General features: G+C 45.4%; 3 protein-coding genes across 5 annotated transcripts in view; 1 reads left to right on the forward strand and 2 right to left on the reverse strand.

The window, feature by feature from the left end:
• LOC115188874 (regulator of G-protein signaling 11-like) overlaps nt 1-23,421 on the reverse strand; it is a 448,181-nt gene that overhangs the window by 221,616 nt on the left and 203,144 nt on the right.
• LOC115188900 (guanine nucleotide exchange protein smcr8a) lies at nt 1,873-22,431 on the reverse strand. 3 transcript variants are annotated; one of them, XM_029747725.1, is made up of 8 exons: nt 21,494-22,431; nt 21,265-21,413; nt 19,657-19,917; nt 18,617-19,500; nt 18,013-18,322; nt 8,908-9,132; nt 3,553-4,805; nt 1,873-3,510 (listed from the first exon to the last, which is right to left on the reverse strand). In XM_029747725.1, exons 1-8 carry the CDS (start codon nt 21,689-21,691, stop codon nt 3,440-3,442), a joined length of 3,351 nt encoding a protein of 1,116 aa, XP_029603585.1. In that variant the 5' UTR covers nt 21,692-22,431; the 3' UTR covers nt 1,873-3,439. The 3 variants fall into 3 exon arrangements, with proteins under 3 accessions (XP_029603585.1, XP_029603584.1, XP_029603586.1); XM_029747726.1 differs by lacking the exon at nt 1,873-3,510 and having other exon boundaries at nt 4,428-4,550; nt 4,648-4,805; nt 21,494-22,416; XM_029747724.1 differs by having other exon boundaries at nt 1,873-4,805; nt 21,494-22,429.
• LOC115188865 (DNA topoisomerase 3-alpha) overlaps nt 22,507-23,421 on the forward strand; it is a 42,513-nt gene continuing 41,598 nt past the window's right edge. Inside the window, exon 1 of the mRNA XM_029747691.1 lies at nt 22,507-23,145. Within this exon, the coding sequence (XP_029603551.1) occupies nt 23,044-23,145 (102 nt within the window). The 5' untranslated portion in view covers nt 22,507-23,043. The remainder of the gene's footprint in view (nt 23,146-23,421) is intronic.

The following is a 23,421-nucleotide window of genomic DNA, read 5'->3' on the forward strand; positions in this document are numbered from 1 at the left end:
GGTAACAGGTTATTATAGATGGTGTCATTCCACAAACAGTTGGTCAATATTGTCTCACGTCAACGTTTAAAAAATTAAAAAAAAAAAATTAGTCACACCATCATGCCGACGTCACAACACTCCCACGTTACTACGACAACCTTCAAAAAACAGTTTCAATACGTCACATTTAGTAGTTAAAAAATAAAGTGTCCAGGAAGACGCTGGATGGTTACTATGGAGATTGGTTGCCGCCGCCCGGTGTAGTAGGACTGTAGCTAGGAAACACACAGAGAAGGAACTATGGGATGCTTCGTAATACCCCGGGAACGAGCCGCACTGGGCGGCACATTTTGAAATGGACTTTAGATTTATTAGGATCCTCATTAGCCAACTACAATACATTGAATACACGTAGTAGGGTAGGAAGAAAAAAAAAATGGCATAAAACAAAACAATTTAAATGTATTTTGGGAAGAGCTGTGGTCAACATTTTTACGTACAGTAATAGATTAAAAGCAGCGTTTCCTAAAACTGGGTCCTGGAAACCCCCAATGAGCGCACGTTTTGGAGTTCTCCCCTAACACTACACAACTTACGGTCCCCGGGACCCAGTTTGGGAAACGCTGCATTAAATATATAAAAACGGTATTAATGACCTACTTCCTAGTTGTTGTTTTTGCTGTTTCACATGTTTATTACAGGTTGAAATGGGAAAATAATATGAAAATAGCTCTCCAATACCGTCTGATATATTAAATATATTACATGAAACGGTGACCACAGCCCTTCTAAAAATACTTTTAAATTTGATTTCCCCACCCTGCTCCATGTATGCCATTTCAAATATTGCTTCCAGTACGGCTTTACCTTTATTACTCTATAGAGTACCACAGTACAGTCATAGGACTCATAAACAGGGACATGGTTCATCTGACAGCCCCCTTCTCTGTGTAGAGTACCACAGTACAGTCATAGGACTCATAAACAGGGAAACGACTCCAATCGTTTTCCCAGAATACATTTCAAAAACTTAAAATAAAGAGCTGTGTAAATCTCTCTCTCGGACAAGGTGATTTAAAAAAAATCAAAATAGGGTCGCCTTTATTTACCCCACCCCCCCAAAACATTAAATGCTAATTAGCTGCTAATGTGGCTATCATAAAGAACTACAAATACCATGATGACCTGGGAGAGACTGACAGAATCGAGGCAAACGTATGAATTAACTGTATTAACTAGGTATGAATTAACTATCTAACATTAGCTAAATGTAGTAATTAATAAAATTGACTACATTTCATTTAAAATGGACAATTCTGTGTACTGTCTTATGTAAGTTTTAAATTGACAATACTTGTTTGGCAAAGGCAATCAGCAGGAGCTTGCTGGGATTTGTAGTTCTGCATGTCTACTTTGATGCTAATTTAGCATTTTCAAATTAGAGTAAACAGAGCTGAATATATTGATAAAAATCACCTTGTCTTAGAGAGATTTACATGGTGGAAAAACAATTGGAACCATTTCCCTTTTTGACCGCTAGGTTTTATGGGAATTATGACACCTTCACTATGGGGCTCTATAAATCAAAGATGTGTATAAACCCTGAATGGCTGACGGGGGGGGGGGGGGGGGGGGCTGTATTGAAGCCACCGTGCAGCCATTTTGGCTCTCATTAATGATGTGTATAAACCCTGGATGGCTGACAGGGGAGGAGAGGAGGGGGGGGGGGGGCACTGTATTGAAGCCACCGTGCAGCCATTTTGGCTCTCCTTAATGATGTGTATAAACCCTGGATGGCTGACGGGGGGGGGTGGTGCTGTATTGCGGCCATCTTGGCTCTCCATTGTAAATAATATGTTGGAAGATATAGAAATCCATTTACTAATGTCATTACATTAATTTGACACGTTTATTCCATTAAGACACCGTAATGTATAATTTTACATAAGTGAGCCTAACTAAAATATTTTTTAGCCCCCCCCAACCCCTTTAAAAATACTAATGTTACTGTCCCCCACTACAAACAACAACAACAACAACAAATACTTAAATACATGTAATTTTGTCCTTGAAACCTTTAATTGTAATGCTGTAAACTTCTATTCAATCCTATGGAGGACTGTCAAAATGGCCGACCGGTGGCTTAAAGCCTCTAAATGGCCAGTACGCAGCAGCAGCAGTAGCAGTCTAGGGTTTATATACACGTCGTTGGTATAGCGACGGCAAAGGAGCTAAATCGAACTCGACCAAAAAAAAACAATGGAACTCCTTTGCCATGGAAACGTGTCGGGGGGAGAAAAAAAAATCCACAAAAGCTTCCTCGTTGTCCCTCAAGCTAGATTAGTCTACATTTAGGCTATTGTCTATTTCACACTATGTTGGAGGTAAAAAAAAATCGGAGTATAATGATTGTATGGATGTTATCAACTCATGTCATCGTCACCTAAATCAACGACGTGACTACCGTCAACGATTTCTGTACGCTAGCTAAGGCTAACCAGCTTATACGAAAACGGGAGTTAGCATTTAGCAGGGAGTTAGCGTTTAGCAGGGAGTTAGCGTTTAGCAGGGAGTTAGCGTTTAGCAGGGAGTTAGCGTTTAGCAGGGAGTTAGCGTTTAGCAGGGAGTTAGCATTTAGCAGGGAGTTAGCATTTAGCAGGGAGTTAGCGTTTAGCAGGGAGTTAGCGTTTAGCAGGGAGTTAGCGTTTAGCAGGGAGTTAGCATTTAGCAGGGAGTAAGCATTTAGCAGGGAGTTAGCGTTTAGCAGGGAGTTAGCATTTAGCAGGGAGTTAGCATTTAGCAGGGAGTTAGCATTTAGCAGCCACCTCTTCAAAAAAAAAACTGAAAAATAAAAGAGACAACTTCTACATGTTATGCAGGGGAAAAAACAGTGAAATATAATCCAAAAATCGGACTTAAGTAAAACACATTGGTGGGTCTGTTACAATACATAAAGCATGACTGACTTGACGAATGTCCTCTTTTGTTAAATTAGATTAGTTCAACGTTCCCAACAACTATAGTAGTAGTAGTGTGGTTCTGTGGACAACATGCAACATCACGGGGGACACGGACCGGCACAAACACACACGGAACATGCATCATATTAACGTTACACACACACCTCGCTCAGATCAGAAAGACGGTTCATAGTGGACTTGTCAATCAATCAATCAAAAATCAGTGTCCAGGTTCCCGTACCCCCTGGATTCGGACATTCATTAGAAGGAGGACGGACGGATGGACAGCATGACTGTTACATTACATTCACTAAACCCCTCGCTCCCTCCTCAGTCTCTCCCGATTACCTAGGAGACGGAGACATGCCCTGTCTCCGTCTCCAACCTAGAGCGAAATCTCCCATCTGTCTCCAGTGTTGTTTTGAGGAGGTGAGGAGAGAGGACTGACTCGAGGGCTGTCAAGGCTCGGAGATTAGATTCTCGGTCAGTGTTTCAGATCAGATCTTGTATAGGAGACTAGTGGTGTAGTTAAAGGTGAAGCTGGGCGGAGCTCTCTTCCTGGTAGCACCCCCAGTGGTAGGGTCTAGGCCCGTCTCTGGGGTTATAACACCCCCAGTGGTAGGGTCTATGCCCGTCTCTGGGGTTATAACACCCCCAGTGGTAGGGTCTAGGCCCGTCTCTGGGGTTATAACACCCCCAGTGGTAGGGTCCAGGCCCGTCTCTGGGGTTATAGCACCCCCAGTGGTGGGGTCTAGGCCCGTCTCTGGGGTTATAGCACCCCCAGTGGTAGGGTCTAGGTTCTGCTCTGGGGTTACAGCACCCCCAGTGGTAGGGTCGACGCCCGTCTCTGGGGTTATAACACCCCCAGTGGTAGGGTCTAGGCCCGTCTCTGGGGTTATAACACCCCCAGTGGTAGGGTCTAGGCCCGTCTCTGGGGTTATAGCACCCCCAGTGGTGGGGTCTAGGTTCTGCTCTGGGGTTATAACACCCCCAGTGGTAGGGTCTAGGCCTGTCTCTGGGGTTACAGCACCCCCAGTGGTAGGGTCTAGGCCCGTCTCTAGGGTTATAACACCCCCAGTGGTGGGGTCTAGGCCCGTCTCTGGGGTTATAACACCCCCAGTGGTAGGGTCTAGGCCCGTCTCTGGGGTTATAACACCCCCAGTGGTAGGGTCTAGGCCCGTCTCTGGGGTTATAGCACCCCCAGTGGTGGGGTCTAGGTTCTGCTCTGGGGTTATAACACCCCCAGTGGTAGGGTCTAGGCCTGTCTCTGGGGTTACAGCACCCCCAGTGGTAGGGTCTAGGCCCGTCTCTGGGGTTATAGCACCCCCAGTGGTAGGGTCTATGCCCGTCTGTGGGGTTATAACACCCCCAGTGGTAGGGTCTAGGTTCTGCTCTGGGGTTATAGCGCCCCCAGTGGTAGGGTCTAGTATGTTGTTAGCTTCCAGGTCCTGCCGTGTGGTTCCAGGCGGGTTGTACGTTTCCAGGTAGTGCCGGGTGATCAGCTGACTCAGGTACATCAGGACGGAACAGTCGTCTTCCCCAAGCCTGAGCTGATCCCTCAGGAAGCCCCGCGTCCTCTCCTCTACTTCCTGTCTCTGCTCCCGGTGGCTGATGGGAAGATGGAGGTGATGTGTAAAGCTAAGGAGGAAAGCTCGGGCGGCCAGTCTACTGAGCACGTTCTGGAGATGCAGGAAGTAGGTGGAACCTCGGCGGAGCTGGGTACGGTGGTCCGCCATGTTGGACAGGAGGGTTCCGCGGTAGCCGGGGCAACGGAGGGTCTTCCGGTCAGCATCCAGGACGGAGATGTAACGGCTGTAGCGAGACAGCGAGCAGAGCATGCTGGTCCCCACGGGAGAAGCCATCCTGGAGGAAAAGAGAGAGGAGGACTTCAGTCTGAATGAGGTGTATAGCGCCCAGTGAAAGTCTAGACATATTTTATACTGATCAATGTGGAAAAATAATCCCAATTTAATGCACTTTATATTTTCAATTAAGGCCGCAAAATGAGACTTTCATTAGGCTAAGGAGCTAGGAGGCATGTCTCCTGTCTATAGGGGAGGAGGAGGAGGCATGTCTACTGTCTATAGGGTAGGAAGAGGAGGAGGAGGAGGAGGCATGTCTCCTGTCTATAGGGTAGGAGGAGGAGGAGGCTTGTCTCCTGTCTATAGGGTAGGAGGAGGAGGAGGCATGTCTCCTGTCTATAGGGGAGGAGGAGGAGGAGGCATGTCTACTGTCTATAGGGTAGGAGGAGGAGGAGGCATGTCTACTGTCTATAGGGTAGGAGGAGGAGGAGGCATGTCTACTGTCTATAGGGTAGGAGGAGGAGGAGGCATGTCTACTGTCTATAGGGTAGGAGGAGGAGGCATGTCTACTGTCTATAGGGTAGGAGGAGGAGGAGGCATGTCTACTGTCTATAGGGTAGGAGGAGGAGGAGGAGGCATGTCTACTGTCTATAGGGTAGGAGGAGGAGGAGGAGGCATGTCTACTGTCTATAGGGTAGGAGGAGGAGGAGGCATGTCTACTGTCTATAGGGTAGGAGGAGGAGGAGGCATGTCTCCTGTCTATAGGGTAGGAGGAGGAGGAGGCATGTCTCCTGTCTATAGGGTAGGAGGAGGAGGAGGCATGTCTACTGTCTATAGGGGAGGAGGAGGAGGAGGCATGTCTACTGTCTATAGGGGAGGAGGAGGAGGAGGCATGTCTACTGTCTATAGGGTAGGAGGAGGAGGAGGCATGTCTCCTGTCTATAGGGTAGGAGGAGGAGGAGGCATGTCTACTGTCTATAGGGTAGGAGGAGGAGGCATGTCTACTGTCTATAGGGTAGGAGGAGGAGGAGGCATGTCTCCTGTCTATAGGGTAGGAGGAGGAGGAGGAGGAGGCATGTCTCCTGTCTATAGGGTAGGAGGAGGAGGAGGAGGCATGTCTACTGTCTATAGGGTAGGAGGAGGAGGAGGCATGTCTCCTGTCTATAGGGTAGGAGGAGGAGGAGGCATGTCTCCTGTCTATAGGGTAGGAGGAGGAGGCATGTCTCCTGTCTATAGGGTAGGAGGAGGAGGAGGCATGTCTCCTGTCTATAGGGTAGGAGGAGGAGGAGGCATGTCTCCTGTCTATAGGGTAGGAGAGGGAGGAGGCATGTCTACTGTCTATAGGGTAGGAGGAGGAGGAGGCATGTCTACTGTCTATAGGGGAGGAGGAGGAGGCATGTCTCCTGTCTATAGGGTAGGAGGAGGAGGAGGCATGTCTACTGTCTATAGGGGAGGAGGAGGAGGAGGAGGCATGTCTACTGTCTATAGGGGAGGAGGAGGCATGTCTACTGTCTATACGGGAGGAGGAGGCATGTCTACTGTCTATAGGGGAGGAGGAGGAGGAGGCATGTCTACTGACTATAGGGTAGGAGGAGGAGGAGGCATGTCTCCTGTCTATAGGGTAGGAGGAGGAGGAGGCATGTCTACTGTCTATAGGGTAGGAGGAGGAGGAGGCATGTCTACTGTCTATAGGGTAGGAGGAGGAGGAGGAGGCATGTCTACTGTCTATAGGGTAGGAGGAGGAGGCATGTCTCCTGTCTATAGGGTAGGAGGAGGAGGAGGCATGTCTACAGTCTATAGGGTAGGAGGAGGAGGAGGCATGTCTACAGTCTATAGGGTAGGAGGAGGAGGCATGTCTACTGTCTATAGGGTAGGAGGAGGAGGAGGAGGCATGTCTACTGTCTATAGGGTAGGAGGAGGAGGCATGTCTACTGTCTATAGGGTAGGAGGAGGAGGAGGCATGTCTACTGTCTATAGGGTAGGAGGAGGAGGAGGCATGTCTACTGTCTATAGGGTAGGAGGAGGAGGAGGCATGTCTACTGTCTATAGGGTAGGAGGAGGAGGAGGAGGAGGCATGTCTCCTGTCTATAGGGTAGGAGGAGGAGGAGGAGGCATGTCTCCTGTCTATAGGGTAGGAGGAGGAGGAGGAGGCATGTCTCCTGTCTATAGGGTAGGAGGAGGAGGAGGAGGCATGTCTCCTGTCTATAGGGTAGGAGGAGGCATGTCTCCTGTCTATAGGGTAGGAGGAGGAGGAGGCATGTCTACTGTCTATAGGGTAGGAGGAGGAGGAGGGATGTCTACTGTCTATAGGGTAGGAGGAGGAGGAGGCATGTCTCCTGTCTATAGGGTAGGAGGAGGAGGAGGCATGTCTCCTGTCTATAGGGTAGGAGGAGGAGGAGGCATGTCTACTGTCTATAGGGTAGGAGGAGGAGGAGGCATGTCTACTGTCTATAGGGGAGGAGGAGGAGGAGGCATGTCTACTGTCTATAGGGTCGGAGGAGGAGGAGGCATGTCTACTGTCTATAGGGGAGGAGGAGGAGGAGGAGGCATGTCTACTGTCTATAGGGTAGGAGGAGGAGGAGGAGGCATGTCTACTGTCTATAGGGGAGGAGGAGGAGGAGGAGGCATGTCTACTGTCTATAGGGTAGGAGGAGGAGGAATGTCTACTGTCTATAGGGGAGGAGGAGGCATGTCTACTGTCTATAGGGTAGGAGGAGGAGGAGGAGGCATGTCTACTGTCTATAGGGGAGGAGGAGGCATGTCTACTGTCTATAGGGGAGGAGGAGGCATGTCTACTGTCTATAGGGTAGGAAGAGGAGGAGGAGGCATGTCTCCTGTCTATAGGGGAGGAGGAGGAGGCATGTCTCCTGTCTATAGGGTAGGAGGAGGAGGAGGCATGTCTACTGTCTATAGGGTAGGAGGAGGAGGAGGCATGTCTACTGTCTATAGGGTAGGAGGAGGAGGAGGAGGAGGAGGCATGTCTCCTGTCTATAGGGTAGGAGGAGGAGGAGGCATGTCTACTGTCTATAGGGTAGGAGGAGGAGGAGGCATGTCTACTGTCTATAGGGTAGGAGGAGGAGGAGGCATGTCTCCTGTCTATAGGGTAGGAGGAGCTAGGAGGCATGTCTACTGTCTATAGGGTAGGAGGAGGAGGAGGCATGTCTACTGTCTATAGGGTAGGAGGAGGAGGCATGTGTACTGTCTATAGGGTAGGAGGAGGAGGAGGCATGTCTCCTGTCTATAGGGTAGAAGAAGGAGGAGGCATGTCCACTGTCTATAGGGGAGGAGGAGGAGGAGGCATGTCTACTGTCTATAGGGTAGGAGGAGGAGGAGGCATGTCTACTGTCTATAGGGTAGGAGGAGGAGGAGGCATGTCTACTGTCTATAGGGGAGGAGGAGGCATGTCTACTGTCTATAGGGGAGGAGGAGGCATGTCTACTGTCTATAGGGGAGGAGGAGGCATGTCTACTGTCTATAGGGGAGGAGGAGGCATGTCTACTGTCTATAGGGTAGGAGGAGGAGGAGGCATGTCTACTGTCTATAGGGTAGTAGACCGTAAATAGGCTAGTTATAACAGGAAGTTGACTGTATATAGGCTAGTAATAACAGGAAGTAGACCGTATATAGGCTAGTAATAACAGGAAGTAGGCCGTATATAGGCTAGTAATAACAGGAAGTAGACTGTAAATAGCCTAGTTATAACAGGAAGTAGACCGTAAATAGGCTAGTAATAACAGGAAGTAGACCGTAAATAGGCTAGTAATAACAGGAAGTAGACTGTACATAGGCTAGTAATAACAGGAAGTAGACTGTACATAGGCTAGTTATAACAGGAAGTAGACCGTAAATAGGCTAGTAATAACAGGAAGTAGACCGTAAATAGGCTAGTAATAACAGGAAGTAGGCCGTATATAGGCTAGTAATAACAGGAAGTAGACTGTAAATAGCCTAGTTATAACAGGAAGTAGACCGTAAATAGGCTAGTAATAACAGGAAGTAGACCGTAAATAGGCTAGTAATAACAGGAAGTAGACTGTACATAGGCTAGTAATAACAGGAAGTAGACTGTACATAGGCTAGTTATAACAGGAAGTGTTTCGGTCATAGAAATGAATGTATGGAAGTGACCCCCACTCACACAGGCACCGCCCCTTCCTCCTCACCTCTGCAGTCCTATGAGTTTCCATCTCTGTAGGTCAGTGAGGCTGAAGGGGCAGGAGAGCCAAGGCTGGACCCTCTCCCCACAGCGCCCGGGTCCAGGCACGTAGAGGGCTAGAGCGGACACCAGCCTCCTGACCCTCCCCTCCTCGGATCCAAGGACCACCAGGGTCCGACCACTCAGTAGGGACCACAGGGCATGCAAGGCAAACGGATACTGACGCACAAACCTGGAGGTAGAGACAGAGAGAGAGATAATCACATGTTATTGGTCACATACACGTGTTTAGCAGATGTTAGTGGGTGTAGCGAAATGCTTGTGTTCCCAGCTCCAACAGTGCAGTAATATCTAACTAAATGCTTGTGTTCCCAGCTCCAACAGTAGTATCTAACTAAATGCTTGTGTTCCCAGCTTCAACAGTAATATCTAACTAAATGCTTGTGTTCCCAGCTCCAACAGTAGTATCTAACTAAATGCTTGTGTTCCCAGCTCCAACAGTAGTATCTAACTAAATGCTTGTGTTCCCAGCTTCAACAGTAATATCTAACTAAATGCTTGTGTTCCCAGCTCCAACAGTAGTATCTCACTAAATGCTTGTGTTCCCAGCTCCAACAGTGCAGTAATATCTAACTAAATGCTTGTGTTCCCAGCTCCAACAGTGCAGTAATATCTAACTAAATGCTTGTGTTCCCAGCTCCAACAGTGCAGTAATATCTAACTAAATGCTTGTGTTCCCAGCTCCAACAGTGCAGTAATATCTAACTAAATGCTTGTGTTCCCAGCTCCAACAGTACAGTAATATCTAACTAAATGCTTGTGTTTCTAGCTCCAACAGTAATATCTAACTAAATGCTTGTGTTCCCAGCTCCAACAGTGCAGTAATATCTAACTAAATGCTTGTGTCCCCAGCTCCAACAGTAATATCTAACTAAATGCTTGTGTTTCTAGCTCCAACAGTAATATCTAACTAAATGCTTGTGTTCCCAGCTCCAACAGTGCAGTAATATCTAACTAAATGCTTGTGTTCCCAGCTCCAACAGTAATATCTAACTAAATGCTTGTGTTCCCAGCTCCAACAGAGCTGTAATATCTAACTAAATGCTTGTGTTTCTAGCTCCAACAGTGCAGTAATATCTAACTAAATGCTTGTGTTTCTAGCTCCAACAGTAATATCTAACTAAATGCTTGTGTTTCTAGCTCCAACAGTGCAGTAATATCTAACTAAATGCTTGTGTCCCCAGCTCCAACAGTGCAGTAATATCTAACTAAATGCTTGTGTCCCCAGCTCCAACAGTAGTATCTAACTAAATGCTTGTGTTCCCAGCTCCAACAGTACAGTAATATCTAACAATACACAACAATCTAAAGTAAAGGAATGGACGAACGATGTCAGAGCAGAAGAATACATACAGATACAGTAGAATATATTACAGTATATACATATGAGATGAGTAATGTTCCTAGGGAACAGACCGGGTGTTATTCAGCTCCAGAGTTTCCTAGGGAACAGGCTGGGTGTTATTCAGCTCCAGAGTTTCCTAGGGAACGGGCCGGGTGTCATTCAGCTCCAGAGTTTCCTAGGGAACGGGCCGGGTGTCATTCAGCTCCAGAGTTTCCTAGGGAACAGACCGGGTGTCATTCAGCCCCAGAGTTTCCTAGGGAACGGGCCGGGTGTCATTCAGCTCCAGAGTTTCCTAGGGAACAGGCCGGGTGTCATTCAGCTCCAGAGTTTCCTAGGGAACAGGCCGGGTGTTATTCAGCTCCAGAGTTTCCTAGGGAACGGGCCGGGTGTCATTCAGCTCCAGAGTTTCCTAGGGAACAGGCCGGATGTTATTCAGCTCCAGAGTTTCCTAGGGAACAGGCCGGGTGTTATTCAGCTCCAGAGTTTCCTAGGGAACGGGCCGGGTGTCATTCAGCTCCAGAGTTTCCTAGGGAACGGGCCGGGTGTCATTCAGCTCCAGAGTTTCCTAGGGAACAGACCGGGTGTCATTCAGCCCCAGAGTTTCCTAGGGAACGGGCCGGGTGTCATTCAGCTCCAGAGTTTCCTAGGGAACAGGCCGGGTGTTATTCAGCTCCAGAGTTTCCTAGGGAACAGGCCGGGTGTCATTCAGCTCCAGAGTTTCCTAGGGAACAGGCCGGGTGTTATTCAGCTCCAGAGTTTCCTAGGGAACAGGCCGGGTGTCATTCAGCTCCAGAGTTTCCGTAGTCATCATTAGCTATGTTTCCATTAACTTGTCCAGTTTTTTTTTGGTCAACATTTTTAGAAAGTTTGCATTGAAAATATAAGTGACAATTTCCTACTCGGGTGCGTTTCCATTTAAGGATCTAAAAACAGCTGAACAGTAATGATGTCACACCAAATTTTTTTTTTAAATACTCAAAAACCAACAATTTCAAGGTTTTCCGTTCTCCGTTTTGGGCAAATTGAGCATTAATAACTTGGTGACTGTATTGTCCGTCTCAGGTAGACGGAGAAAGTCAGCACGGATAGAATGCACTAATTTACTAATATTTGTCATATTTTAATAACTCGTGTGCCAAGGCATCGCCACGGTGAGACTGGGCACTCTTGTAGATCTGTAATTATTGGACGGTGAAACTTTGCATCCAGCCAATCAGAAAAGCAAGGCGAAACAATTCAGGCCAATCCTTGTCCTGCAAAGAAACATTATATTTACAGTTGAAAAATAGACATATAAATACATAGAAATATATATACATAGAAATACATAGAAATACATATACATAAAAATAGATATAAATATAAATACATATAAATACATAGAAATAGAAATACATAGAAATACATAGAAATAGAAATACATAAATACATAGAAATACATATACATAGAAATACATAGAAATAGAAATACATATACATAGAAATAAAAAGAAATAGAAATACAGAAATACATATACATAGAAATACATAGAAATAGAAATACATAGAAATACATAAATACATAGAAATACATAGACATAGAAATAAAGCAGACAGTATTTACAATTAAATGTGGAGTGGAGCTCCATTGTTATGTGTTGACACCACACGCCCCGCTTACCTTAAAAATGATTCAGCTGGGCTTCCCGAGTGCCGCAGCGATTGTAAGGCATTGTATCGCAGTGCTAGAGGCGTCACTACAGACCCGGGTTTGATCCCAGGCTATATCACAACCTAGATGTGATCGGGAGTCCCATATAGGTCGGCACACAACTGGCCCAGCGTCGTCCGGGTTAGGGGAGGGTTTGGCCGGGTGTGGCTCAGTTGGTAGAGGGTGGTGTTTGCAACGCCAGGGTTGTGGGTTCGATTCCCATGGGGGACCAGTACGGAGAAGAAAAATAAATGTATGAAATGTATGCATTCACTACTGTAAGTCGCTCTGGATAAGAGCGTCTGCTAAATGACTAAAATGTAAAATGGGGGCTCATCGCTCTCTAATGATTCCTTGTGGAATGCCAGGCGCCTACAGGCTGACAGGCCCAGCTCCAACAGTGCAGTAATATCTAACTAAATGCTTGTGTTCCCAGCTCCAACAGTGCAGTAATATCTAACTAAATGCTTGTGTTCCCAGCTCCAACAGTGCAGTAATATCTAACTAAATGCTTGTGTTCCCAGCTCCAACAGTGCAGTAATATCTAACTAAATGCTTGTGTTCCCAGCTCCAACAGTACAGTAATATCTAACTAAATGCTTGTGTTCCCAGATCCAACAGTAATATCTAACTAAATGCTTGTATTTCCAGCTCCAACAGTGCAGTAATATCTAACTAAATGCTTGTGTTTCTAGCTCCAACAGTGCAGTAATATCTAACTAAATGCTTGTTTCCAGCTCCAACAGTAATATCTAACTAAATGCTTGTGTTTCTAGCTCCAACAGTGCAGTAATATCTAACTAAATGCTTGTGTTTCTAGCTCCAACAGTGCAGTAATATCTAACTAAATGCTTGTGTTCCCAGCTCCAACAGTAATATCTAACTAAATGCTTGTGTTTCTAGCTCCAACAGTGCAGTAATATCTAACTAAATGCTTGTGTTTCTAGCTCCAACAGTGCAGTAATATCTAACTAAATGCTTGTGTTCCCAGCTCCAACAGTAATATCTAACTAAATGCTTGTGTTCCCAGCTCCAACAGTAATATCTAACTAAATGCTTGTGTTTCTATCTCCAACAGTAATATCTAACTAAATGCTTGTGTTTCTATCTCCAACAGTGCAGTAATATCTAACTAAATGCTTGTGTTCCCAGCTCCAACAGTACAGTAATATCTAACTAAATGCTTGTGTTTCTAGCTCCAACAGTACAGTAACATCTAACTAAATGCTTGTGTTTCTAGCTCCAACAGTACAGTAATATCTAACTAAATGCTTGTGTTCCCAGCTCCAACAGTGCAGTAATATCTAACTAAATGCTTGTGTTTCTAGCTCTAACAGTAATATCTAACTAAATGCTTGTGTTCCCAGCTCCAACAGTGCAGTAATATCTAACTAAATGCTTGTGTTTCTAGCTCCAACAGTGCAGTAATATCTAACTAAATGCTTGTGTTTCTAGCTCCAACAGTAATATCTAACTAAATGCTTGTGTTCCCAGCTCCAACAGTAATATCTAACTAAATGCTTGTGTTCCCAGCTCCAACAGTGCAGTAATATCTAACTAAATGCTTGTGTTCCCAGCTCCAACAGTACAGTAACATCTAACTAAATGCTTGTGTTTCTAGCTCCAACAGTGCAGTAATATCTAACTAAATGCTTGTGTTCCCAGCTCCAACAGTACAGTAATATCTAACTAAATGCTTGTGTTTCTAGCTCCAACAGTAATATCTAACTAAATGCTTGTGTTCCCAGCTCCAACAGTACAGTAATATCTAACTAAATGCTTGTGTTTCTAGCTCCAACAGTGCAGTAATATCTAACTAAATGCTTGTGTCCCCAGCTCCAACAGTGCAGTAATATCTAACTAAATGCTTGTGTTCCCAGCTCCAACAGTAGTATCTAACTAAATGCTTGTGTTCCCAGCTCCAACAGTAATATCTAACTAAATGCTTGTGTTCCCAGCTCCAACAGTGCAGTAATATCTAACTAAATGCTTGTGTTTCTAGCTCCAACAGTAGTATCTAACTAAATGCTTGTGTTCCCAGCTCCAACAGTACAGTAGTATCTAACAATACACAACAATCTAAAGTAAAGGCATGGACGAACGATGTCAGAGCAGCAGAATACATACAGATACAGTAGAATATATTACAGTATATACATATGAGATGAGTAATACATAGACTAAGATACAGTAGAATAGTAGAATACAGTATATACATATGAGATGAGTAATGTTCGTAGGGAACAGACCGGGTGTCATTCAGCCCCAGAGTTTCCTAGGGAACAGGCCGGGTGTCATTCAGCTCCAGAGTTTCATAGGGAACAGGCCGGGTGTTATTCAGCTCCAGAGTTTCCTAGGGAACGGGCCGGGTGTCATTCAGCTCAAGAGTTTCCTAGGGAACGGGCCGGGTGTCATTCAGCTCCAGAGTTTCCTAGGGAACGGGCCGGGTGTCATTCAGCTCCAGAGTTTCCTAGGGAACAGACCGGGTGTCATTCAGCCCCAGAGTTTCCTAGGGAACGGGCCGGGTGTCATTCAGCTCCAGAGTTTCCTAGGGAACAGGCCGGGTGTTATTCAGCTCCAGAGTTTCCTAGGGAACAGGCCGGGTGTTATTCAGCTCCAGAGTTTCCGTAGTCATCATTAGCTATGTTTCCATTAACTTGTCCAGTTTTTTTTTGGTCAACATTTTTAGAAAGTTTGCATTGAAAATATAAGTGACAATTTCCTACTCGGGTGCGTTTCCATTTAAGGATCTAAAAACAGCTGAACAGTAATGATGTCACACCAAATTTTTTTTTTAAATACTCAAAAACCAACAATTTCAAGGTTTTCCGTTCTCCGTTTTGGGCAAATTGAGCATTAATAACTTGGTGACTGTATTGTCCGTCTCAGGTAGACGGAGAAAGTCAGCACGGATAGAATGCACTAATTTACTAATATTTGTCATATTTTAATAACTCGTGTGCCAAGGCATCGCCACGGTGAGACTGGGCACTCTTGTAGATCTGTAATTATTGGACGGTGAAACTTTGCATCCAGCCAATCAGAAAAGCAAGGCGAAACAATTCAGGCCAATCCTTGTCCTGCAAAGAAACATTATATTTACAGTTGAAAAATAGACATATAAATACATAGAAATATATATACATAGAAATACATATACATAGAAATACATATAAATACATAGAAATAGAAATACATAGAAATAGAAATACATAAATACATAGAAATACATAGAAATACATATACATAGAAATACAAAGAAATAGAAATACATAAATACATAGAAATACATAGAAATACATATACATAGAAATACATATACATAGAAATACATAGAAATACATAGAAATACATAAATACATAGAAATACATATACATAGAAATACATATACATAGAAATAGAAATACATAGAAATACAAAGAAATAGAAATACATATACATAGAAATAGAAATACAAAGAAATAGAAATACATAAATACATAGAAATACATAGACATAGAAATAAAGAAGACAGTATTTACAATTAAATGTGGAGTGGAGCTCCATTGTTATGTGTTGACACCACACGCCCCGCTTACCTTAAAAATGATTCAGCTGGGCTTCCCGAGTGCCGCAGCGATTGTAAGGCATTGTATCGCAGTGCTAGAGGCGTCACTACAGACCCGGGTTTGATCCCAGGCTATATCACAACCTAGATGTGATCGGGAGTCCCATATAGGTCGGCACACAACTGGCCCAGCGTCGTCCGGGTTAGGGGAGGGTTTGGCCGGGTGTGGCTCAGTTGGTAGAGGGTGGTGTTTGCAACGCCAGGGTTGTGGGTTCGATTCCCATGGGGGACCAGTACGGAGAAGAAAAATAAATGTATGAAATGTATGCATTCACTACTGTAAGTCGCTCTGGATAAGAGCGTCTGCTAAATGACTAAAATGTCAAATGGGGGCTCATCGCTCTCTAATGATTCCTTGTGGAATGCCAGGCGCCTACAGGCTGACAGGCCCAGCTCCAACAGTGCAGTAATATCTAACTAAATGCTTGTGTTCCCAGCTCCAACAGTAGTATCTAACTAAATGCTTGTGTTCCCAGCTCCAACAGTGCAGTAATATCTAACTAAATGCTTGTGTTCCCAGCTCCAACAGTGCAGTAATATCTAACTAAATGCTTGTGTTCCCAGCTCCAACAGTAGTATCTAACTAAATGCTTGTGTTCCCAGCTCCAACAGTGCAGTAATATCTAACTAAATGCTTGTGTTCCCAGCTCCAACAATACAGTAGTATCTAACTAAATGCTTGTGTTTCTAGCTCCAACAGTGTAGTAATATCTAACTAAATGCTTGTGTTCCCAGCTCCAACAGTAATATCTAACTAAATGCTTGTGTTTCTAGCTCCAACAGTGTAGTAATATCTAACTAAATGCTTGTGTTCCCAGCTCCAACAGTAGTATCTAACTAAATGCTTGTGTTTCTAGCTCCAACAGTATAGTAATATCTAACTAAATGCTTGTGTTCCCAGCTCCAACAGTGCAGTAATATCTAACTAAATGCTTGTGTTTCTAGCTCCAACAGTAATATCTAACTAAATGCTTGTGTTTCTAGCTCCAACAGTGCAGTAATATCTAACTAAATGCTTGTGTTCCCAGCTCCAACAGTAATATCTAACTAAATGCTTGTGTTTCTAGCTCCAACAGTAATATCTAACTAAATGCTTGTGTTCCCAGCTCCAACAGTAATATCTAACTAAATGCTTGTGTTTCTATCTCCAACAGTGCAGTAATATCTAACTAAATGCTTGTGTTCCCAGCTCCAACAGTACAGTAATATCTAACTAAATGCTTGTGTTCCCAGCTCCAACAGTACAGTAATATCTAACTAAATGCTTGTGTTCCCAGCTCCAACAGTACAGTAATATCTAACTAAATGCTTGTGTTTCTAGCTCCAACAGTGCAGTAATATCTAACTAAATGCTTGTGTTCCCAGCTCCAACAGTACAGTAATATCTAACTAAATGGTTGTGTTCCCAGCTCCAACAGTGCAGTAATATCTAACTAAATGCTTGTGTCCCCAGCTCCAACAGTAGTATCTAACTAAATGCTTGTGTTCCCAGCTCCAACAGTACAGTAATATCTAACTAAATGCTTGTGTTCCCAGCTCCAACAGTACAGATTCCTTGTGGAATGCCGGGCGCCTACATGCTGACTTCTGTCGTCGGGTGAACGGTGTTTCCTCCGACACATTGGTTCCGGCTGGCTTCCAGGTGTTTTGAAGCAGAGCGGTTTGGCGTGTCATGTTTCGGGAAGACGCATGACTCGGCCTTCGCCTCTCCTGAGCCCATTGGGGAGTTGCAGCGATGAGACAAGATTGAAATTTGGGGAGAAAAATAAATTACATTTTAAAATATAAATAATTCTGCAATCAATCATTGATTCGATGATAAGAGAGACCATGTGAGGATATGACGGAGAGGGCCTAGAACCGAGCCCTGGGGGACACCAGTAGTGAGAATACATGATGCAGACACAAATCCTCTCCACGTCACAGAGGAGAATTTAGTAGACCTGTTCAACCACCGCGACGACCAGATGCTTCTCGGACTGTGACAAAAAAAACATAAGTCAGATGAAAGAAAGAGAAGCTGGAGTGAACTCTGTTCTCTGGGATGATCCATGTCTCCGTCAGGGTCATAAAGTCTACTGACTGAAGAGCAGCCCGAGGCTGAGATGAACTCTGTTCTCTGGGATGATCCATGTCTCCGTCAGGGTCATAAAGTCTACTAACTGAAGAGCAGCCCGAGGCTGAGATGAACTCTGCGTTCTTGACCACAGATCGGCAGTTTTCCAAAACGCTGCCAGACACCAGGAATTCCACACGGGGGTTGTACGCCACGGGTAACACTACACCAGAAGGGTTGCAGCTACAGGGGGTGGGGAGAGCGAGCAGGTATAGAAAACAAACACACATAGACAGGAGATATCAGGAGTCCTCTAACTATAGAATGTATTAATCAACCAATGAGTGACTCACCTGAGGGCTCCCTGCCCGGCCCTCTTCTTCTGCCTCAGCGTTACCACCCCCCCGTACCCCAGAGGTGAGCCGGCCCGTTCGGACCCCGTAGACGCTGACGTGGTACAGTCCGACCCGTCCTGGTCCGACCCCTTGGAGGTGGTATCTCCCAAGGAGGAGACGGGCAGGTCCAGCCCAGCCCCGGGGCTCTGGCAGTGTGGGGAACCCAGGCCGTAGACACCCTGGACCGGCAGCATGGCCTGGGGCTCCTGGTTGACCACCAAGGGAAGGGGTAGAGAGCCGGGCTGCAGCCCAGAAGCAGGTAGCGTGTCTGTGGGAGAAGAGTTGTACAGGAAGCCTTCCTGAGACATGCAGCAGGCCGTGTCCATCTGGACCAACAACTCAGGATGAGGAACTCTCTGTCCATCACCCTCCCCTGTCTCAGCCCCTCTCTCCCCTCTCCCCCCAGTCTCAGCCCCTCTCTCCCCTCTCCCCCCAGTCTCAGCCCCTCTCTCCCCTGTCTCAGCCCCTCTCTCAAACACTCCTTCGTTCTCACCCTCCCTCTTTCCGTTAAACACTCCTGTCTCTCCCTCCCTCTTTCCGTTAAACCCTCCTTCGTTCTCACCCTCCTCAGCCTCCAGCAGAAAAACAGGGGTCTGGTCTCTTCCCCCCTCCTCCTCCTCCTCCTCTCCTCCACTCCTGTCACTACTAAAGCTGTCCTTATTCTCCTCAGAGCTTTCTTGGTCCTGTGTCTCCATGGTCAGATCAGAGAGTGACGACTCCAGCCTCTCGTCCCCAGTCAGGGCGTCACTCTGCGGGGCAGAGTTATCAGGGCAGGGAGGGTACACCTCTGGAACGTCCGCAGACTCCGGTGGCTCGGGGCAAAGCACGATGGAAGGGGTGTGTATATGCGAGTGTTGGTCCGTCCCCATCGTGTGGTTTAGAGAACAGAAGATTCTTCCCAGCGCCGCTACCTCCTCTTCTTCCTCCCCGAGCTCCTCCTCAAACAGGAAGTTGACGACGTTCTGTTTCCTGCGTAGAGCTCGGTCCAAGCGGCGGGTGTACAGGTAACACAAGTCCCCCCGGAAACACCTCTCCGTGTGAGTGAGGAGTTCCACCGTGGCGTCGTAGAACCTCTCCTCGCATAACTCCGTCAGGTTTTTCAGACGTTTGGCGAAACATTTCGCCGACTTCCCTTTGATCAGCTGAGGGGTGTAGGACTGTCTCCTCTCTCCCGCCTCCTCCCCGGGGTCACGGTCGGGACCAGGCGGTGCGTCTCCGTGTCTCCGGGACTCCGTGACGCAGTGTTGACAGTGTGCGGCGTGGGCGTCTCGGCGGGGGTGGAGAGGGTACGAGGTGATCTGTCTCAGCAGGTCTCGGTGCTCGAAGATACTCTTCTCCATCGCCGCAAGCTCATTGGCCTTGTCCACCGCGTGGGCGGAGTAACACCCCTGAGGTCCTGCCTCCCGCTGAAGCCCCTCCTCTTTCTGCAGAACAGACCGCGTGTACCTGGCAGGAGGGGCATAACAGGAAGTTACAACAGATTGTAGCAGTAGTAGTAGTGTGTGTGTGTGTCTCAGAGTGTGTGTGTGTGTGTGTGTCAGAGTGTGTGTGTCTCAGAGTGTGTGTGTGTGTCTCAGAGTGTGTGTGTGTGTCTCGTCTTACTCCAGGTCACGTAGCTTCCTCTGCAGCTCGCGGGCGAAGGCCCGTCGGTTTCCGGTCTTCAGGCACTCGGAGGCGCGGGAGAAGCGGAGCGACAGCTCCTGGAACTGCTGCATGATCTTCCTCTCGTCGGCGGAGACGTAGGCCATGCAGAACGGGCGGACGAAGCCTCGGGCCTCCAGGTCGTACAGCGTCAGGTGGTGAACGTAGGCAAACGCACCTTCCTTAGAGTCGCCCAGCACCACCCTGGAGTCCTCCACAAAACTACAGGGGAGGAGACAACAGGATACAATTAGGGTGGAGTAGAGCAGAAATATAATACAATTTAACAGAAAATCATTACAGTAGAAGAGAATTAGAGTAGAATATAATAGAATGTAACAAACTATTTAGAGTAGAAAATAATAGAATTAGAGTAGAATATAATAGAAAAGAATTAGAACAGAATAGAATTACAGTAGAATAAAACAGAATGTAAAAGAAAATAATTAGAGTACAATACACATACAATAGGATATCACTAGAGTACAATACACATACAATAGGATATCACTAGAGTACAATACACATACAATAGGATATCACTAGAGTACAATACACATACAATAGGATATCATTAGAGTACAATACAAATAAAATAGGATATCATTAGAGTACAATACACATACAATAGGATATCACTAGAGTACAATACACATACAATAGGATATCATTAGAGTACAATACAAATACAATAGGATATCATTAGAGTACAATACACATACAATAGGATATCACTAGAGTACAATACAAATACAATAGGATATCATTAGAGTACAATACACATACAATAGGATATCACTAGAGTACAATACACATACAATAGGATATCATTAGAGTACAATACAAATACAATAGGATATCATTAGAGTACAATACAAATACAATAGGATATCACTAGAGTACAATACAAATACAATAGGATATCACTAGAGTACAATACAAATACAATAGGATATCATTAGAGTACAATACAAATACAATAGGATATCATTAGAGTACAATACAAATACAATAGGATATCATTAGAGTACAATACAAATACAATAGGATATCATTAGAGTACAATACAAATACAATAGGATATCATTAGAGTACAATACAAATACAATAGGATATCACTAGAGTACAATACAAATACAATAGGATATCATTAGAGTACAATACAAATACAATAGGATATCATTAGAGTACAATACAAATACAATAGGATATCATTAGAGTACAATACAAATACAATAGGATATCATTAGAGTACAATACAAATACAATAGGATATCATTAGAGTACAATACACATACAATAGGATATCATTAGAGTACAATACAAATACAATAGGATATCATTAGAGTACAATACACATACAATAGGATATCATTAGAGTACAATACAAATACAATAGGATATCATTAGAGTACAATACACATACAATAGGATATCATTAGAGTACAATACACATACAATAGGATATCATTAGAGTACAATACACATCCAATAGGATATCATTAGAGTACAATACAAATACAATAGGATATCATTAGAGTAGAATAAAACATAAAGTAGGACAGCTACCTGAGTCGTGGGTATCCGCTGCCGGTAGGGTGCCCTACGAACGAGGCCTGGTAGTCAACAGACATGATCCTCAGACTGAAGTAGTTCAGGTCAAAGGTCCCAAACACCTTCGGGTCATCAGGAATGGTGAGCAGAGGCTGGGGGCCCACCTGGAGGAGAGGAAAAACACAAGGTCAGCTCATAACACACACACACACACACCCCTCCCCCAGTTGCCCACGGTACCGACCTGCTCGGAGAACTCTGATATGAGGATGAAGTCCTTAGTGAACTTGGCGTATGACGTCTTGGTCCAGGGGTTGGCGTTGTTGTTCGATGGGAACAGAGGGACAGAGAACTCCTCTGGCATCACCCAGGGGTCGGGGTACCCTACCTCCCCAAAATCATCCTCTTTAGTAAACGCCACCACGTCTGGGGCACCAATCATTTTCTCTGGACCGGGCCGGGGGTCTGCTATGACATCAGAGGAAGTCCATCCACTAGGCTAGCTGTCTGCCTGATAGCCAGTCTGTCTGTCTGTCTGTCTGTCTGTCTGTATCCCTCTACTGGCTGGGAGTAACAGTCCATGACACTGACGGTTGTCTCTGTCCCGTTACCTCTACCCAACTGGGAGTAGTCTTCACCTGTCTGACCATGACGATATCACACGATGCAGGAAGACCCCGCATCAACATGACATCTGACCAAAGGCTGTCTGTCTGCCTGTCTGTCACCGCTGTATATAAACAATAACACTTAACACCGGGGACTATGTATCTGGCTCCATCCCCCGGACAGTACCGACGTCAGACAGTTAGCTGGCAAACAGACGATGCGAAACGGAACACGACCGTATCCCGACCCTCCCATCAATGACACATTGCTCGTCCGGGAATCGTGCACCGTTACCGGGTAATATCGGCAGTGGGAACGTCATGTACTGGTATATATAAAAGTCCCAGTAGTTAATACAGTGAAACTATTTAATGTAAAATGTACATCCTGACAGTCGCCATATTTACTCCGCTGGTACTCACCACCTGACCAGCTCACATTAGGAAGTAGCTAGCTGTCCTAAAATTACAAACCACCCTAATGTTACACATTCAACATAATTTAAGATTATAAATCACAATTTCAATCTTGAAAATAGATACTTCACGTAGTATTTTGGCGTAAAATTAAAGGACATCGAATAAAAAAATTATATTCACACGAACAGGAAGTGTTTTACGGCAGTGGCTTTTACGACAGTTGTTTTTACGACAGTTGTTGACAGGCGCGGAATTTGTAAAATCCATAACATCAAATTTAGCTGCCGTTTAATCAACCCCTTTCAGTAGTCAAAAAATAGTTTTAAAAACAACTTATTTATTGGCAGATTGGATCCACGTTACATCGTACATTGCGGTTAGATGATTAGGAAAAGTGTAAAAGTTAAGTTTCGGCAACTTCAGGGTTGAAGTTTGACAGGACTTAGCTCGCTACTCCCATCAAGCTAACTGACATGTGAGATCTGGACAGTTTTATGAATAAATAACAGTTTAACAACAATTCTGGAGATAGATTTGACTAATGTTAGCTAGGTGTTAGCTTAGCACGACGTGTTTAATTAACGTTATGACAAGGGTAGCTCCAATGCGCCCTGGCTAGGCTAAGCTAAGCTAGGCTAAGCTAGCTATGCTGATACACCATCTGACTAGGGCTCTGTTCACATCCGGACGACCTTTAACGTTACGGTTCCAGATCCACAGAGGGTTTCGCGTTACCGGGTATAAGAGGACAGACTCCCCGGGAGACATGATCCGGCGGACTCCGATCAAACGGGTTCTCTGTGTGGCGGAGAAGAATGACGCGGCCAAGTGCATCGCGGACATCATGTCCAACGGCAGAATGAGGAGGGTGAGTCTGTTCATGTGTTGATGTGTTTGGTCTTAGGTGTGTGAGAGACATGGGTTTTATCAGTACATGGGACGATTGTCTGTTTATTTCAGCTTCCAGCTGTCTTCTCATGACATAATGTCTCACATCAACAAGGTGTGATTGTCTCTGTTTATCTCAGCTGTCTTCCCATGACATAATGTCTCACATCAACAAGGTGTGATTGTCTCTGTTTATCTCAGCTGTCTTCCCATGACATAATGTCTCACATCAACAAGGTGTGATTGTCTCTGTTTA

This window comes from Salmo trutta, unplaced genomic scaffold (genome assembly GCF_901001165.1).
Source record: "Salmo trutta unplaced genomic scaffold, fSalTru1.1, whole genome shotgun sequence".
NCBI lineage: Eukaryota > Metazoa > Chordata > Actinopteri > Salmoniformes > Salmonidae > Salmo > Salmo trutta.

Bases quoted from the DNA above. Each gene is read 5' to 3' on its own strand.
- LOC115188900 (XM_029747724.1), bottom strand. From the start codon at position 21,691: ATGATTGGTGCCCCAGACGTGGTGGCGTTTACTAAAGAGGATGATTTT. The intron at 21,414-21,493 runs GTCGGTACCGTG...CCTCTCCTCCAG, and splicing joins TATCAGAGTTCTCCGAGCAG to GTGGGCCCCCAGCCTCTGCT. The intron at 4,806-8,907 runs GTGAGGAGGAAG...CTTTTCCTCCAG, and splicing joins AAACTCATAGGACTGCAGAG to GATGGCTTCTCCCGTGGGGA.